General features: G+C 36.7%; 1 protein-coding gene across 2 annotated transcripts in view; it reads left to right on the top strand.

Moving 5' to 3' along the window:
- LOC122006914 (E3 ubiquitin-protein ligase CHFR-like) overlaps positions 1 to 14211 on the top strand; it is a 41779-nt gene extending 27568 nt beyond the window's left edge. For both annotated transcript variants that reach the window (XM_042562607.1, XM_042562608.1), the window contains 2 exons: positions 9912 to 9975; positions 13894 to 14211. In XM_042562607.1, the coding sequence (XP_042418541.1) occupies positions 9912 to 9975; positions 13894 to 14028 (199 nt within the window). In that variant the 3' untranslated portion in view covers positions 14029 to 14211. The remainder of the gene's footprint in view (positions 1 to 9911; positions 9976 to 13893) is intronic.
- The last annotated feature ends 3972 nt before the right edge of the window (positions 14212 to 18183 follow it).

Genomic DNA, 18183 nt, shown 5'->3' with positions numbered 1-18183 from the left:
TAGGAAGGAGAAAGATGATGATAACTCAAAGAAACATAGTGAGGAGAAGGATTACGAGTGGAACACATACCCTTTCGAAGTGTAATAGGAATATCAGAGTCAGGAGACGGGATCAGAGGAAACGACGAAGAACTTGGCTCTAAAGATGTATTCGCAGCAGTATCAGTGCTGGTCGGCGACAAAGCAGGACGAGGACGACGCTGATAAACCTGAAGGAGGAGATGAGGCCGAGGATGATAGAGGCGCTTCCGGAGGACAAAAGATGGCCATTGGTGCATGTGGAGAGGAGGGAGAAACCTCGGACTAGGAAGCGGGAGGTCCAAAAAATGAAACCGAATCAAAGAATGTGACATCAGCAGAGATGAAGTACCGACGAAGAGTAGGGGAATAACACTTATACCCTTTCTGAGACCGTGGGTACCCAAGGAAAACACACTTATGAGACCGGGGAGAGAGTTTATCAATGCTAGGATCAAGATTATTAGCAAAACATATAGAACCAAAAACTCGAGGTGGTAAAGGATGAAGAGGATGATGAGGGTAGAGGATATGATGAGGTATTTTATCCTGGAGAGTGGAGGAAGGCATGCGATTGATGAGATAACACGCAGTAAGTACGACGTCACCCCAGAACTGATGAGGAACATAAGAATGGAGAAGAACAGTCCGGGTGGTCTCGAGAAGATGACGATTATTGCGTTCTGCGATCCCATTTTATTGAGGGGTATGAGGGCAAGACGTGCGATGTAACACACGATGAGATGCTAAGAAGGTACGAAACTGAGTAGATAAATACTCGCGTGCATTATCACTTTGCAAAGTTCAAAGGGAAGTGCCAAATTGAGTTTTTATTTCATGAAAAAAAGGTTCAAAAATAGAAAACAACTCTGAAAGATCCTTCATCAGATATAACTATGTACAATGGGAAAAATCATCTATAAAAGTAACAAAATACCTTGACCCCATCGTAGATGAAACATGACTCGGACCCCAAACATCAGAATGAACCAAAGCAAAAGGAGACATAGCCCGACTCTCAATGCGAGGAGAACAAGAACTACGAACATGCTTACCTAACTGACACGGCTCACAAGACAAAGACTCTAAGTGAGAAAGACTAGGATGTAATTGTTTCAACTTATCAAGACTTGGATGTCCCAACTGAGCATGAATAAGAAGTGGAGATGTCGCCGCCGAACCAACAAGAGAGGGTTGTTGAAGCCGATATAGGCCATGAGATTCACATCCGAAGCTCATCATCCTCCCCGTACTCCGGTCCTGTAAGGAAACAAACATTTTAGTAAAAGAAATGACACAATCAAGAGACTGAGTAAGTTGAATTATTGACAATAAATTAAAGGGAGCTCCGGGAACATAAAGAACATTATGAATGGAAAGAGATGAAGAAGGATGAACAATGCCAATACCCTGGGATTGAGTTTGGGAACCATTGGCCATGGTGACCATTGGTAAATAACCGGAAGTAGTTAGAGAAGAAAATAGGGATTTATTCCTAGTGATATGATCGGTGGCCCCAGAATCAAGAACCCAAGGACCTGAAGAACGAGATATGTCATCAAAGGAATTACCAGCATGTGCAATAGTAGTAGTGGAATAAAAAACCTGGCGATCCTCAAATCATTTCAGAAAGTCATTATAAGAAGGTAGTCGGGTCGGCGCCGGTGTTAATTGTGAAGCGGAAGCTGAAGGAGCAACATAACTCTGAACGATCTGAGCAACGTGTGGAGGTCGACCATGTAGACTCTAGCATTTATCAATCGTGTGTCCCGGTAGGTGGCAATGATCACACCAAGTACATCCTTTGTCACCCTTGTGAGGTGGATGTCTGTTGTTGTGTTGAGAGACCAAAGCTGATGAGTCAACAGGAACAGAAGAAGACATCATCAAGACTTTGATCGGGACATGGAGGAGAGTCGTCCAAGTATTGTCCATGGTAGCTTCTGTGGGGCTGTCTAGGATCTGATCACGAACATGAGAATAATCTGTGGGCAGACCATAAAAGCCAAAGACGTAAAAAATTTCTTCCGATTTTCAAGCTCTTCAACAAGAGTAGCCGCAGGCGGTAGCAGTTCATTGAAGTCACAAAGAAGGCTAGAGACCGAACCCAGATAAGTTGACATTGAGTCTTTAATTTGATGGGCATTGAGGATGGTCATGAGAACTTCACAAATTTGATAGAGTCGCCGAGAGGTGTTTGTAAAAAGTTGTAGAGCCTGTGTCCAAATAGCTTTGCAGGGTTTGTGAGTACGGAAGACATTCCTAAGAGATGGATGAATGGTGGCTCAGATAATGCAACATAACTGAGCGTCAACCTTCTTCTATAGAGAACGATCGACGACTTGAACATCTTCTTCAGTTTGAGTGAGATGTGTCTCATAACCCTGTCCAACAAGCCAAAGCTCAATGTGAGAGGCCCAAGAGCCGTAATTCTGAATTACCATCCAACTGCTCGGGAGAAAGGGGTGCAGTGATGTGGTTGGTAAAGATTGAGATATCTGGCTTTGGGACGCCGGATGTAACCATTGATCAGTCTGGAAAGGACTGCGAAGTACGGCTGAGGACTTCGGACAGGTGGACAACGCTGATGGATGCCGAAGAAGATGCTGATGATGTAGCCGGTGCAGTGGGTCCGAGAGAGATGTTGCGAACCCTAGCTGCGCCTGTGAGAGCTTGTAGCAACGAGAAGAATCACGAGCTATAGCACAAAGGCGGCGGCGGTAATGAAAGGACACAGTGACAGCGACGGTTAGTCCGCGCGATTGAGCAGCGCCGCAGACGCGTGGCGATCTTCTCTTTGATCGTCCGGGACGGAGACGACGAAACAGAGTCAGACGAACTTGGGCTACCGACGGTTAGGGCTCCGTTGCACAGGTACGTGGCGAAAAAAAACAGCGAAAAACGAAGACGGCCAGGAGCGGGGAGAACACGCTGGCAGAGGAGGTGGGGTTGGGCGAGGGAGCGTCGACGCGATCGGAATGCCCGCGGCGGTGGCGCGACGGCAAGAGAGGATTCAGAGAGGAGAAAATGGAAGGGAATCGTGGAGAGGAAAGGCTCGGGGTAGTGTCGGCGCACACGATAGAAAAATTAGGGTTTCTTAAGAAATTAGGGTTTACTTTAACTTGGCTCTGATACCATGTTAAAAGAAAAAATTAAAATCTCGTGTCTTGGATATCAAGAGTTAGGCCTTTTATATGAAAAAAGATATATAACATAATTACAAAAATACCCATATATATATATATACATATACATATTCTAACAGTGACATTTTCCATGCAATAAGATAAATAATGCATTGCATATACTAAGTTGTCCTAAGGATGATGTTAGATAGTGTGGTTTACTTTCTTCAATAGTGTTGGATAGGATGTTGAGTTCGTAAGCTTTTTTTTGGAAACCTCATGGATACTAGAATCTTATATATATATTTTTGAATAAGTAAAAAAAAATTATATCTCAAACCAAAAGTACAAGAATTGACCATTAGGAGCGACTTATGCTCCCAAGGACCGGTATACATGAGTTTGCACACTTCTAAAAATCTTCTCACAATCTATCTGTCCCTCACCAAAGAAACTTTTATTTCTAGCACTTCATATATGGTGTATCATAGACGACGAGGCAAGATGATGAGCCTTTGTCAGCATTCTACTCTCATGATAATATCTCCTAGAGACCCTCATCATTCGCCAATATGTAGACATCTCCTGTCCCATTTAGATCCTCTGCTATAGGGGGGTGCTCGAAGAATAGATGCTCCTATGACTTCAACATCTATCAACAAAAGGTGCACTGCCGGTCCTCTATGTACTCCTGTTTGTCTCTCATGGTAAGCTGCTTTAGTGCCAACATATAGAGGGTAACTACATGACTCTGCTTCTTAGGACTAGGCTGCCTAAAGAAGTCATATACCTGAGCCACACCACCATCCTGATCAAACCAATCTGCTAGCTTTTGTCCCCTTTGATGACCTAGCAGCCGATAATACGAGATCCCGTATCTGCAGTAACTGTTTGACAATTTGTGTGGGCAGCCTCCCAAGTCCATAAATTTACACTCCTTAATTAAGTGTGATCGACCTATTTTATCCAAAGTGCATCTTCCTTAGTCTGTATCCTCCAAAGTACTTTAGCCAATAGGGCTAAATTCCAAGCTCGCAAGTCTCTAAATCCCAAACCTTCTTCATCCGTCGGTCTGCATATATCCGCCCATGCTACTGGAGGATACTTAGGTGTCCACATAAAAGACCTGCAAATTTTGTAGATTCTATCAGTGTTGTCAAGGAGCAAAGGAAGGATGGATAGCCAAAAGCACTCAAACTCCTCGTAAGATTGACGTGATCAGTTGCACCTTGCCAGCGTATGACAGAGTCTTTTTCTGCCTAGCATTGATTTGGTGGGTCAAAGAGTTAGTTAGGGGGGATATAATTAGAAAGTTGAAGGCGCACCACTACTAGTGGGATCCCCATATATCAAAAGGACATGGTCCCCTCTTGGAAACTAGTGATGGTAAGAATCTACTAGCGTTTGAGTCTACAACTGTAGACTCAAGGAAGATATTGTTAGGACCTTTGTGTTCGGCTAGAGGGGGGGGGGGTGAATAGCCTTTCTTTCGCTTTTGACCTACAACTTGTTAGTGGAAGATAAAGGAAACAAATGAACAAGTATGAAAACAAAAATTCAATGCTAACTCCCTTTGTTTACTTGGTCTCCACCTCCTTGAGGTGACTAATCCAAGGCGCACACACCCACACAATGAAGTTCCACTATAAACTTCTCCTTCTCGAATGACAATCGAAGGTGGAGAAACCCTTACACAATCTCCTCTTCCTTTTACAAAGTGAAAGTTAGGATCAGAAGGAAGAGTATGAGTATCTGTAGGCTTGAGGATTACTTGATGAGCACTTTTTCGGTTTTAGAATAGTTGGTTATCTCCAAGCTCTAAGAATTGCTTTTATAGTTTTCCCGACATCAGTCGACTGGTAGTACCTTATACTTCTGAAATTTACAGCAGTTTGTACCGTCTCAGTTTTACATTATTTTATACACTTGAATTTACTTCCTTAGCTTAGACTTCAAGCCTCCAAGCACCTTCCCTCAGCCTTACGCCCCTAGGATGCTTCTGTCTCCACGACTCCTCATCCTTGCGCTTGCCTTCAAGGGCTACCTTTGGCTCCGTCATGCTAAGTCTCCTTTTTGCCAATAGATCACACCTCCGGATCTTTCCTTGCCAAAACTTCATACTTGGTCTTTTCTTTGTATCTGCTCACTCAATACTTATGTTAGATCACAATTAATGCCTAGCTTAAACTATTTTAACCAAACATCAACAATGAGTAATGTCTTGAGCAAGATTGCTCCAACAGATATTTTACTTTAGTCTATTAACTTGAAGTCCGACTGCTACACCAAAATCTAATAAACAAGTAGTCAACTCACCCATGGATGCTACATCACCTCGGTTGAAAAGATCATCTACATAGGTCAAGTTTGCTAAACAGAGATGCCCACACTGAGGGTGAAAATTGAAGTCCGCTCTCGTGGTGCACATTTGTAGTTTCCTATCAAAAATCTAGACATAAATGCCAAAAAGATAAGGCGATAATGGGTCTCCTTGCCTCAAACCTCTAGCCCCTTTGAAGTGCCCAAAAGTCCCTCCATTGATAGCCAAAGAAAAAGATGTAGTGGCCACACATTCCATGATCCATGATACAAACTGCACAGGAAAGTTTTGTCTCAACATAGCTTCTCTCATAAAGTCCCAATTGATTGAGTCAAAGGCCTTTTGGAGGTCAATCTTTATGATGATCTGAGTGATATCCTCTTTAGGCTTGGTTCGGTATACCGATACTGAATTTTCATACCGTATACCGTATCAAAAAATTCGGTATAAAAAAACTTATACTGATACTATACATCGAATTTTTGGTATGGTATGAGTTTCATACCAAAGATTTTGGTATATCGAAAATTATGTTGTAGCAGCTACTAGTTAGTAGCTGTTACAACAAAGAAAATTGTGTTGTAGCAGCTATTGGTTAGTAGCTGCTACAATGTGTTGAGTGAATTTTGTGAGGTCATAACTTTTGATTGAACCACAAGATTCAGAATATATCAAATCGAAGTTCGTTTAGAAATCTTCGATTTGATGTATTGTGCATTATATGGTTCATTCATAATCAAAAGATATGGCATCTCAAAGTTTACTCAATAAACACATTGTAGCAGCTACTAACCCATAGCTGCTACAACATAGTGCTATTGTAGCATCTACCGGTTAGTTGCTGCTATAACAGAGAAAATTGTGTTGTAGCAGCTATTGGTTAGTAGCTGCTACAATGTGTTTGTCGAATTAACTTTGAGAGGTCAAAACTTTTAACTCAAATTGAACCACGAGACGCCCAATATCAAATCAAAGCTCGTTCAGAAATCTTCGATTTGATATATTGTGCATTATATGGTTCATCTAGAATCAAAAGGTATGACCTCTCAAAATTTACTTAGAAATATATTGTAGCAGCTACTGGTTAGTAGCTGCTACAACACAATTTTCTCTGCATTCCTTATAGCTTTAAATTGAAACATTAAGCTCCTTCAAGTCATCGTTAACAAGTATATGACATGCACACCTCAAGTGCAAGTATTTCCCTTCAAACAACAATAATTTTCACTTTTCATTTTTCTTTTCAAATAATCAATTGCAATATCGTTAGAGGAAGCATTGTCAACTACAATTGAAAATACTTTTTCTATCCCCCACTTTCTGAGGCAAACCTCAACCATCTTACCAATTTCTTCCCCTACATGACTAGTGATTTTTGTGAAGTTAATTATTCTTTTATGTAACTTCCAATCACCATCCAAAAAGTGAGTTGTCACTACCATATAATTTTTGTTTTGAATGGTTATCCAAGTATCAGTTGTGATACTTACCCTTTGATCGTTGATCACACTTTGTATCTTAACTTTCTCAACTTAGAATAGATCATAAACCATACTTGCAACTTTATTTCAGTCAGAAATTTTGAATTTCGGTTGTAATTCATGCAATAATTCTACAAATTCCTTCCCTTCAACAGCTTTAAAAGATATTTTTTCGAGAATCACATACCTTGCTAATTTCAATTCACATCTTTTCTGATTAAAAGTACGAGGAACTAAGACACTTCCTTGTCCCATAATCTCATTCGTCAATGTAGGTTGACTTTTATCATTCCCACTTGCTTTGTAGAGCGGACTTGACTTACACCGCTTTACTAAGTGATTTTTTAACCCATTGGTACTTCCGTAAACTGCTGGGATCTCAACTTTACAATATTTGCATATGCCTATTTGTTGTTCGCTTCCATCACAGAACTTCCTTTTTCCTTTTTCACAATGCTCCCAAAACATACTTCCGGATTGTTTAGGAGCTATAGGAGGCTTTGATTTTGAAGATTTTCTTAATTGATTCCAACCTGTAGACTCCTGTGCTTCAGATTCTATTGCGTTTGATGTTTGGGATGAACTTGGTAGTGTGTTAGACTCCATCTTGAAAAACAATAATAATTCATATGATTTGCTATACAATCTGAAATATAACTTGTAAATACAATGCTAAATCCAAAAAAGAGAGGAAAAAGTTCAAAAATTAAAGTTATATAAGAGAAATCAAACCTTTGGCTTTTTTGTCAAAATCCAGAACAAACTTGGTGGAGAGTGGAGTCGATGAATGAGGTTGGGAAAAGAAAATTTTAAACAAACTAAAACCTATTAAAGCCCAAAATCCTAATTGAAAAAATAAATAATTTATAAAATAATTTATTCAGTATTTCGGTATATACCGAAATATTGAATAAATTATAGATTTTATACTGATACCAATACGGTAAGGTATGTGCGTTATACCGAAATTTTTGATATTTTTTCCACCCCTGATCCTCTTCTTGTGCTAAGTGGATGTTGTCAATGATGAGTCTGCCCTGCATAAAAGCCGCTTGAGACTGATGAAGAATTTTACCCACGACTCTTGACACCCTAACTGCCAATCCCTTAGAAATAATCTTATAGAATAATGTACAGGAGGAGATAGGCTGATAATCTAACACGCTGCTAGCATGGGCCGATTTGGGAACAAGTGCAAGCAAGGTATGGTTTCATTGATGCAATAATTTCCCACTACGAAAGAACTCTTGTACAACAGCAACAAAAACTGGCCCTATAGTGTCCCATAACTGTTTGAAAAACTTGGACCCATATCAGCGCCCTCTTAATTTCATCCAGGGTTGGCATACTCACAAATTCATCATGCTGATCAGAACTCAACAACCGGCCAAACTGCAAGCTATTTTGTGGAAATTCAGTCCGGTCCACTTCCATGCCAAGCTGTGTTTGAAAATGGTCAGAAAAGGCTTTCACAACTTCCTCAAATGATGTGGTTAGTTGCCCATCCGGCTTTTCCACTACCATGATCTCATTTCGCCGGTTGTTCCTCTTCACTAGAGCTTGAAAGGAGTTGTGATCCACCTGCTTGAAATATCCCACCTATGCATGTTGCATACAAAAACTGTGTGCAGTAGCACTTAAACGTGTCACATCCTATAGTACGGCCTTGTACTTATCTGTCATGGTGCCATTTGCAAGCCCCTCAATCTGAGTGTCTTCCAAACGTTGATGTGCAGCTGCTGCCCTTGTGAAATGTGCTGGAAATGGTTAACGTTCAGCTGTTTTAGATCAATCTTCAGTCGGTTCAGAAGTTGTAAAAGCCAAAAGTGTGATGTTCCATTTCGTGTTTGCTGGGAGTGTTCTGCCCATTTGGTCTCCACAAGCTGCAAGAACAGTTCATTCTTGGCCCACATGTTAAAAAAAAACTTAAAAGGTATAGGAATCTGGTTGGCACCATCTAGAGTAGAAAAAATGCAAGCCGAATGATCTGAGAGGCAGCCCAGTGGAGTGAATTCCTCTAAGCTGTGAAGCTCCTCTTCTAACCATGGTTTGTTGGTAAGAGCTCGATCTAACTTGCTACAAATGTGCCCATTTGTCAATGTGTATCGGCAGCCCATGTATGTCAAATCTTCCAGCCCCACAGAAGACACGAAGCTGTGAAAGTATGAGGTACAGTAGGGAGTCCTCCGCATTTGTCGCTAGCTGATAAGAATGAGTTGAAGTCCCCTAACACGAGCCAAGGCCTCCCCATAACAGAGGCAAGACGCTGTAAGCCATCCCATAACGGTCTCCATCCAACAATAATAACTTTTCCATACACGAAGGTGATTGCAAAAAGTTTGTGAGACACTTTGCAAGTCACCAGGCAGTGAACGAATTGATCATGCCATTCTGGCACCTCTAGATCAACCCTTTGGTCATCCCACCACCAATAACATTCGGCTTCTGAATATCCGATTATCTTGTTGCTCCACCTTAAGTCGTTGAAACCTTTGAGATCTTAGTTTTTGATAATTCGAAACCGTCAACACTCCTAGAATGCCCAGTTTATTTTTTTCGAACAAGGTTTCCACTACTAGAATCTTATATTATGTAGATTGTAAAGGGATAATGACATCTTGATATAGGACCTAACTTAGAAATCTTAAATTTAAAAAATTGGGACTAAATCCATAACACCAATAACCCATAACCTGGTATCTATTATAGACTTTAATTAATTTAACTTATTTGATTGTGAAATACATCAATTGCATCCTAGAATTGTTAATCAGTTTCACTTCATTGAATGTGAAATCCGTCAGTTCTAGAATTGTTAAGTGTCCTGTGTATTAATACACGTTTGATTTGTTTAATGCTTTTTATATTCATATTCATTTCATTATTTGAAAGTATGTTGTTTTTTAGGATTGTATGATTGTTCATGATAGTAGTAACATTTTTACCTTGTCTTAAAAATGAATGCAGTGATTGTTATGACAAGTTGATCGATTATCTACTGTACTGGTTTCGTGTCTCATTGCCCAGTCATGTAAGTGTTTCCTTTTGAGAATTTTGCTGAGTTTTATGCTTATATAACAGTGTGCATCAAGCTATTGCTATTTCCGAGGAACATTTCAGAACAGTGCTTTCTGTTATTTCACTTGAGTGATCTATGCCACCACATTCTTATTGAGAACTGAGAAATACAAGAGCATAGAAAACGGAGGGAGAGGCTACTCTTGACCCAGATTAGATCATCAGCTAGATTGCAGTACTATATACATTGAAAGACACTACTCATAAACTGGCCGTTAGGTCGCCCAGTGCCAACATGTAGGCTCTCCTAGATTTAACTAGGACTCTCACCTTCCAGAGGTGAATAGTACAAATGCATCTATGAATTAATCCTCCACACTCGAGTGATCATTTTGAAAAAAAATAAAACTTGGTCAACGGGCCACACAAACCATATACAACCAAACATGCAAAAGTGTTAAAAATCTTGAGGTTGTGTTCTACTTGGAGAGCTCCACATAGCTCCATCCAGTCTAGTGCCAAGAATCCAGCATACCATGATAAGGATTTGGAAGAGTCAAGTGTACCGACCAATTCTTGCAATTGAACATGTTAAGAAGTGATGTTGGTTTGACAGTCTTGGAGGATTTATTGCCCATGATGTAGAAGAAATTCGGCAATTGGATATGTTTTTTCCTCAATGTTACCCTCGTGTTTAGTCGGTTCCATGAGCTCAACCAAACTAGAACCTTCAACTTGATAGGAGAGATATTATCCCACACCCAAATGGACCACCAAAATGTTCAACCATTGTTCAAGAGCATTTGATAGGGTGGACCTATTGAAAATATCCCATGCTCATTTCATCTCCAGATGGTATCTGACTCTTTTGAAGCAATGAACCGTCAACTGAACATATGGGAAAAACAAATCTAAATCACCATAAGCTACAAGGTGATTAAATGAGAAGCCCAAAATCGGTATGGAGAGATCAAGCTGCCAAAGTTTTATGCCCTCATTCGAGCATATAGAGAAAGTAGAGGAAAGGTTCTTTTTAATATCATACCATTTTATGATACCATCCGATACCCGTGCATGCTAAAGGTAGGTGTTTGTGATTCTGAATGTGTCAAATTCAATGCTTAATTGTCATAAATATCTTGCCACCCAAATGTTTATCCAAAGGAAGTCTAGGACCGGTTTGGAACCACCAGTTAACAACCTCTAGTGCCAATGTTTGATGAACCATTTTCCGATGCAGGCTAACATTTAAAAAGTATAGCCAACACCAGTTGTATAACTGAGTTTGATTTTATTGCTTTAAGTTAACGATATAAGGCCTCTCAATTTCACCAGTGAGCAAACTGAGCTCTAAGAAGAGAGATATCTGACAAGTGATGAGTCGAATTGACAATGCTTTTTAAAGATTATATGAATAACCACTGATTAATCTTGTGCTGTGCGAGTTGGAACAGTCAATATTTTTTTGTTTCGCTCTCGTATTGAGACACAAAACAAGTCAATACCAGCACGGACAATGAGAGATATAGGACTTGAATGAAGTTTACACTAAAGTTTTAATTATTGTCCTTTCTAAGGACAATAAGATTTGACATAATTATTTTTTATGCAAGACTTGCTTACAAAGATGTTATAGTTCCAGCAAATTAGCTTTATTTTGATATTAAAAATTATGCAAATAAATTAAATAGATGAATAGTTCAGTAGAATAGTTGGCAATTTTACATGAATTTCGAAAAGGAATAAAATATTTTGATTTTTTCCCCTCTTTAGATGAAAAAGATTAGAATAAGAGATTTTGATCTCATTTTGATAATTCTCATCTTAAAGAATATATATATATGTTTGTTAATAGAAGCAGTAATGTATATGAACACAAATTTGACATAGATCTACATTTTGGTTGTAGATACACATTTTATATATGGCGAAACTCTTTTTAAGCTAGTTGTTGAGTTTTTACTTGTAGAAACAATTATTGAAACAAAGAAACTAATTATTAGGGTTTTTAACCCCAAAAGAAACACATAAAAAGGAAAATTATAAAAATATATATAATTTATTTATAGAAACCAAAATATGATATGAGATATAATATAGGTGATAACTTTATAAGCAAAGTGATCAAGATTCTTGTAGTAATTATCAAATATTAATGGAAATGATCTTTTTAATTGGTATACTCTTATACTTACCAAATACTGAAACCATATTTGTACGACACGATAGTATATCATTCCGGTTAAGGTTTGAAACTTGAGATTTTAAATTTTGATACAAACAATCTCTGAGCCAAGTCTGAATCAAATACACTAAACTTCTATAACCACAAGATAACTTAGAAGGTTGATCACGAGCATAGGTCTACCCCCTGGAGAGAGAAAGGCTTATTTGCAAGGGTCAAAATGCCTCCCCACTCTATCAATAAGGTTGTCTCAATAACCTCTGTTCGGCCTATTAGTCTGAGTTGAAGAGAAGATATGTCAGTGGAAAATGCTACAATAGACATGAAAATCCCTGCCTGATTGTCTCCAACTTGTGAATCCCTCCCAATATAAATTATAGAGGACTTTCTTTTGTTGATTTTCATACCACTAATGGCCATAAAAGCTGCCACTAGCATTTGCAAATTCTCACAGCTGAGGTTAGAGAACAAATAACATATCATCTGCACATTGCAATATATCAAAACTACAATCCTAACAAGATTGAGCTACTCCCTCTAGAAAAGCCAGCCTCCTTTCCCTTAATGAGGACTCGATGAAAGAATGAAAAGTTATGGTTAAAGAAAATTGCCTTGCCTGAGATCCACTGCTGCACTGAAACCAAGAGCAAATCTGATTATTGACTATCACAACGGTCTGAGCACTAGATTTCATAACCTATGAAGTCCATTGCATTGGGAAGAGAAAGAACATTCTTGAGAGCTAACCAACTGACATTATTGAAGGCCTTCTTATCTCATAATTGAGTGTAATGATCGCTGACTCTTCTTGCCTGGATCAGCACCAACTAATGATCTCGGCTGCACATGTGTAACTATATTTAGCACTTTTATTCTTTGCAAAGCAAATTGTGACTCACAAATGAGATAGAGTAATTTTTGTAGCCAAGTAACAAGGGTTTTGATATCAATTTCAGTGGCAGATGCTCCAAGATGGCAGAAAGTCACTTAGCCTTTTACTCCAACTTTGGGGATGAGAATGATATTGAATTGGTTGATGTAATTCAAATTTGCTTTCCCCTCAAAATCATGGAAAAGTTTAACTGCCCCCCTTAATTAAATCCCAAGAAGCAATCAAGAATTCAGAGATGAACCCATCTGGGTGTAGACTTTTAAACTTGTGGAGACCAGAAAAAGCTTCCTAATTCCCATCTTCAGAAAGGAGCCACAAGGGAGTGCCATTGCTTGCCAAAGTCATCGAACAAAAAAGGATTTAAAAAAAAAAAAATAGATGTTAGAGGGGAGGGTGTAGCCATATCACTAGGAAATACTGCCTAGCTTGAATAATATATTAGTGAGGAAATTTATCCCCTTGAGTTGATCTTCTTCTCCATTTCAACCAAGTGAAACTGCTTGGCAGTCAGTGTCTTGACTTGCTCAGCCCATCTTTGTAGCTTAGTTTGAAGAACCCAAGCTTGCAGGCTGAAGTAGAAGAAATGCATCAATTCGCACTAGAATAGGTCCAAGCATCTGCCACCGCCAAGACATAGTCCTGCGCATGAATCCAATTAATTTCAAAGTGGAAAGTATATGAAACCAGTGCTGAACCTTTGGAGATTTAAATAATGAAGGAGAGCAATTCAATAAGCATGGCAGAACTAATGTGTAACTTCAGTCATAGATTGACAATTTCCTATGTACATATATACTTATGTATATGGTATATTGAAATCATCATTTCTCTTGGTGCTTCTCCAACTTTTGCAGCTTCTCCCACCAGATGCATCTGCGAGAGAGAATTGCTGGTATGGCTATCTGTGTCGCACCCAACTTCACAACGAAGAGCATTCGAGGAAGAAAAACCATGTTTGTCGTCCAACAAGAGGCACTGGGAACATGTAGCTACTCTCAGTATTTGAAGTATCAAATTACTCTCCGGTTATGCTGTAAATGTGAAGGTTTAGTTTATGGCTACTTCCAATTCTTCCTTTTGTATCTAATGCTGCAAATGTTACATGTTTGTTATGTGACCATGATTCAATGTGCCAAGAATGACTAGTCAGTAAATTTTTTCCTTGTTAGTTATTTTGTTTTGCAATGGTATTCCATTCAAAAGGATTTAAAATTATCTCCAATGGTACTGAGTTTATGAAATTCCAATGACTAATTAAGATATTTTTGTTGATTTTTGATATTTGAAAAATGGTCATACAAAATTGAGTTAATTCAAATTATGAAATTCTGGATCCCGTATTGAGTTTTATTTTTTTGTGAAAAAAGTTTGATATTTTGTTGATTATCAATCTAATATTGTTATCGAGAAATTATCACACCTTAATTTTACATTATCCTAAGAGTTAAAATTTTCCTTTTCATGCAAATTTAAGATACCAGAGATTTAAAATAATCATCTTAGGTTGGATCTAGTTTTACTATAAAAAGGTTCGTAGTATAAGTTGATTTGCAGCTGAGTATATGAGTCATTTGATATTATTTTCTATTAAAATATTTAATTTCTTTATTAACCTTAGGTGTGAGAAAAAACAAACATTTGATTTCTATTAAAATATTAATTTTTGAGACATTTTATCTTTATATACAACTTGATTTAAATCAACTCAACTATTAAAATCTTTTATATATATAAAGAAAATAATGTGAGAGATTTTTAGTGATTTTTTAAAATAAGGTGAGAACTTATTTTATCCTTTTACCATTTTACCTTATGATCTGACATTGTTACGTATTTCTATTTTCTATTCCCATAATATTTGTTCTTTCGATATTAAATTCTTTGATTTTATCATCTAAAAGTTGTATTCATTGGATTTATTTCGACTTCGATCCGATCGTCGAGTAATTCTTAGGCTTTGAACGAGTCGAGATATAAATTGATCGTCTTTCATCCAATATATTACTATCGACACTGAACGTCTATTTTATAACAACTGTTGATATTGAACAAGTTAAAATTTCTTTGACGATCATGGAGAGGTCGGGAAAATTTTAAGTTTTCTATGACCACCATTTTAGGATTTCAAAATCTATTTCGTTATCTGTTTCATTCGAATCAAAAGAAGTCGTAAAAGAAATTTAAGTTACTATATGGGAACTTGAGAATTCTCATGGATGTTTCGTGTGTTCTTTTAATAAAATTTATTCTTTTGTAGGTTTAAATTATTACTATTTGTATTTTGTGTTTCAGAACTATTACATTGTATTCTATATTTTATACTATATTCTTTATAAATATTATATAAATAATTTCTAAGATTATATACAATATTATTAGGATGAGAAAAAAAATCTTTAAATGGAATTAAAAAGTCATAATACAAACATAATATTTCAAGTAAAACTTCTTATTTATATCTAGAGTCTAAATAAAATGTAACTAAATAAAATCAAATATAACTAAATAAATTTAAGGAATATGGAAAAAATAGTTTTTTTTCATTTCATTTTCATTGCTAATACATAAGAAGGTAAAAATTAATTGGTATTATTTTCGTTTAAAATTAATACTATATTACAAAAATAATTTTCTAAAACTAAAGAAGTAAGATAATAAAAATCGAAAAGTTATTTGGTTGCATTATTAAATACTTTTAAGATTTTACAAATACTACTAAAATATTATATTGTTGTGAAAATAAATATATATATTACATTATTAATATTTTTTATAAGAACTTAATATAATAATTCTCTATATTAAAATGAATCTTGTAATAACGTGTTGGTATATCATGTGAAAATTTTTTAGGTCTCATTTCATATTTTTTTTACAAAATTTACCCTATTGTTTTATTATAGATGGATGCAACCATGAATAGGAAATAACATTTATAATTGGTTCAATATGATTTAAATAAAATTCTTAATCCATTTTTAACACGTAAATTTAAAACATGATAAACACAATGAATATGAAAAAACAAACCACAAATAATAGATTAACATATAAATTTAAGTTTTTAAATACTAGCGCTATTAGAACAAACATTATCAAATGATATTAAAAATATTTTATAAGTTAATCCATATTCTTTTAAAATTAAACATAATAATTGTGAGCATTATACAATTCATCAAAAACTTTATAAGTTAACAATCTTTTTAGGATATTCTAGGAGTTATCAATCCAATGATAAGTTTCACTCATATATGAATATGTTTACCAATAATCACTCCAAATATTGAAAGAAACTTTATTATTTAATTTTAAAATTCTTCAATTAATTTTTCTCCTTGTTTTACTGATCTTTTAATTGTTTTTGTAAGTATAATTCTAGGAACACATTTAGTAGATAGATTAAGAGACTCTTTACAAAAATCTTCAAAAATATATTTAGATCTAAAATTAAATGAAAAATATTTTACAAAAACAAATATAGCTAATAATTCTCTTAATTTATTATCAGAATATAAAAATAAACTAGAATCATTACTTCCACTGGTGGAAAATCTAGATAATTGTTCGTAAGCACGATCAATTCCATATTTCGTCGGGTGCTTCACTTCTATGTGTTGTTTCAATGACTCATAGTCATAACCGGCTTGGAATTTGTAAGAAGCATTACAGTGTTTACATTTTACATGCAATTCTCCCGACGGAAGAGTGACCTTATTAAATGTTTAGTAAAAATAGAAGATTTTAAAACAGAAACTTCCTGAACCTTAAAAATAATTGCATCAGTACTTCTTTGTGTTTTGGGCGTCACAGTCAAATTCAAAAGTTGCTCGATTTCATCACCAGTGGATTGAATGTTTAGATTCGCTATTTCCTTATCCCTCTAAGATTAAGATGATGAACGTCCTCAGCCTTCTTCTTACCCTCGATCTCCTTCTAATTATATTTGGAACTCAGAAGAGGAAGTCAAAAGTGTGTAGAATTGGAGTCAAAAGTATATACAGATTGTAGAATTTAGAATGAGAGAAGAGAAGCCCCCAGGGCGTAGCACAGACGGTGGGCGCATGGTATCTCTGGCGTAATGGTTAGGGGTCGATTCTCAGGAACTGACGACCTGGGGTTTACCCCGCCATGCGCCTATGGCCTGTGTACCTGCATGAACCTCCCTCCATATCCGTAGGGCCGGCACTAGGGGGGCCACTAAGGTAGCAGATCTACCTTAGAATGAGAGAAGAGAAAATGTACGTGAAAACAATAAAATGAGTTCTCTATTTATAAAGCTTAAAGAGTAACGGACACCAAATTGTTGTCATTGATCAAATGATCTCAATCATTGAAAAAAAAAAAAAAACCCCTCTTTTCATCCTAAACGGTTAAAACCGACGGTTCCAACTATCCGAACGATCCAATACAAAAAAAATAAACTAAACTTGAACTGCCGATTCCAAATTGTGGTTAATCGTCGATTAGCAATTTTTGGAAGGGTTGAGCTGTAACCGACCTGGCACCCTACCAGGTCGGTTATAGTTTTTAAACCGAAACTAAGTCAATGGTTACCTAGACCGTTGACCCAGTTCCGGATCACGTTTAGAACTAGCCTGAGGTCAGGCCTACTACTCATGACTAGAAGATGAGTGTATTTTATATGTTGTAGAATATCTAAGGAACACAATGCATCACTTAAATTTGCATATGTAGCACTTTTGGTCAAAATTGTTACATGTTTTTAAACTGCTTAGGATTGAAAGATGAATGCATTTTATTAGTTCATAAGGTTAAAGGAGCACAAAAGAGTACTTCAATGAGCATTCGGAGTAGTTTTAGTCTAAACTTTTATTTAAACTTGGATTGCTTAGGATTGCAAGATGCATGCTATATGTAGCGGTTTACAACACTATCAGAGTCAAGAATTGCATAGGAGTGTTTGTGTGTCCAAAATTTGAAAGTATAAGACCCTAACTTAGTTTTAAGTAAAATTACTACAAGATACTATACATTGGATTTTTAACAATTTAGATAATTTTTGTTTGAAAAAAATATATACCGATGGATTTTCTTATATGTGCCTTCTATGTCTCTAACAATTGCAGCAAAAAATATGATAATCCTCACCCCGATGTTCCTTCAGAATTGCCCCATGTAAT

Source organism: Zingiber officinale, chromosome 7B (genome assembly GCF_018446385.1).
Source record: "Zingiber officinale cultivar Zhangliang chromosome 7B, Zo_v1.1, whole genome shotgun sequence".
Lineage (NCBI taxonomy): Eukaryota > Viridiplantae > Streptophyta > Magnoliopsida > Zingiberales > Zingiberaceae > Zingiber > Zingiber officinale.
Note: the sequence above shows the minus strand (reverse complement) of the source record. Positions and strands in the feature narration are given on the sequence as shown.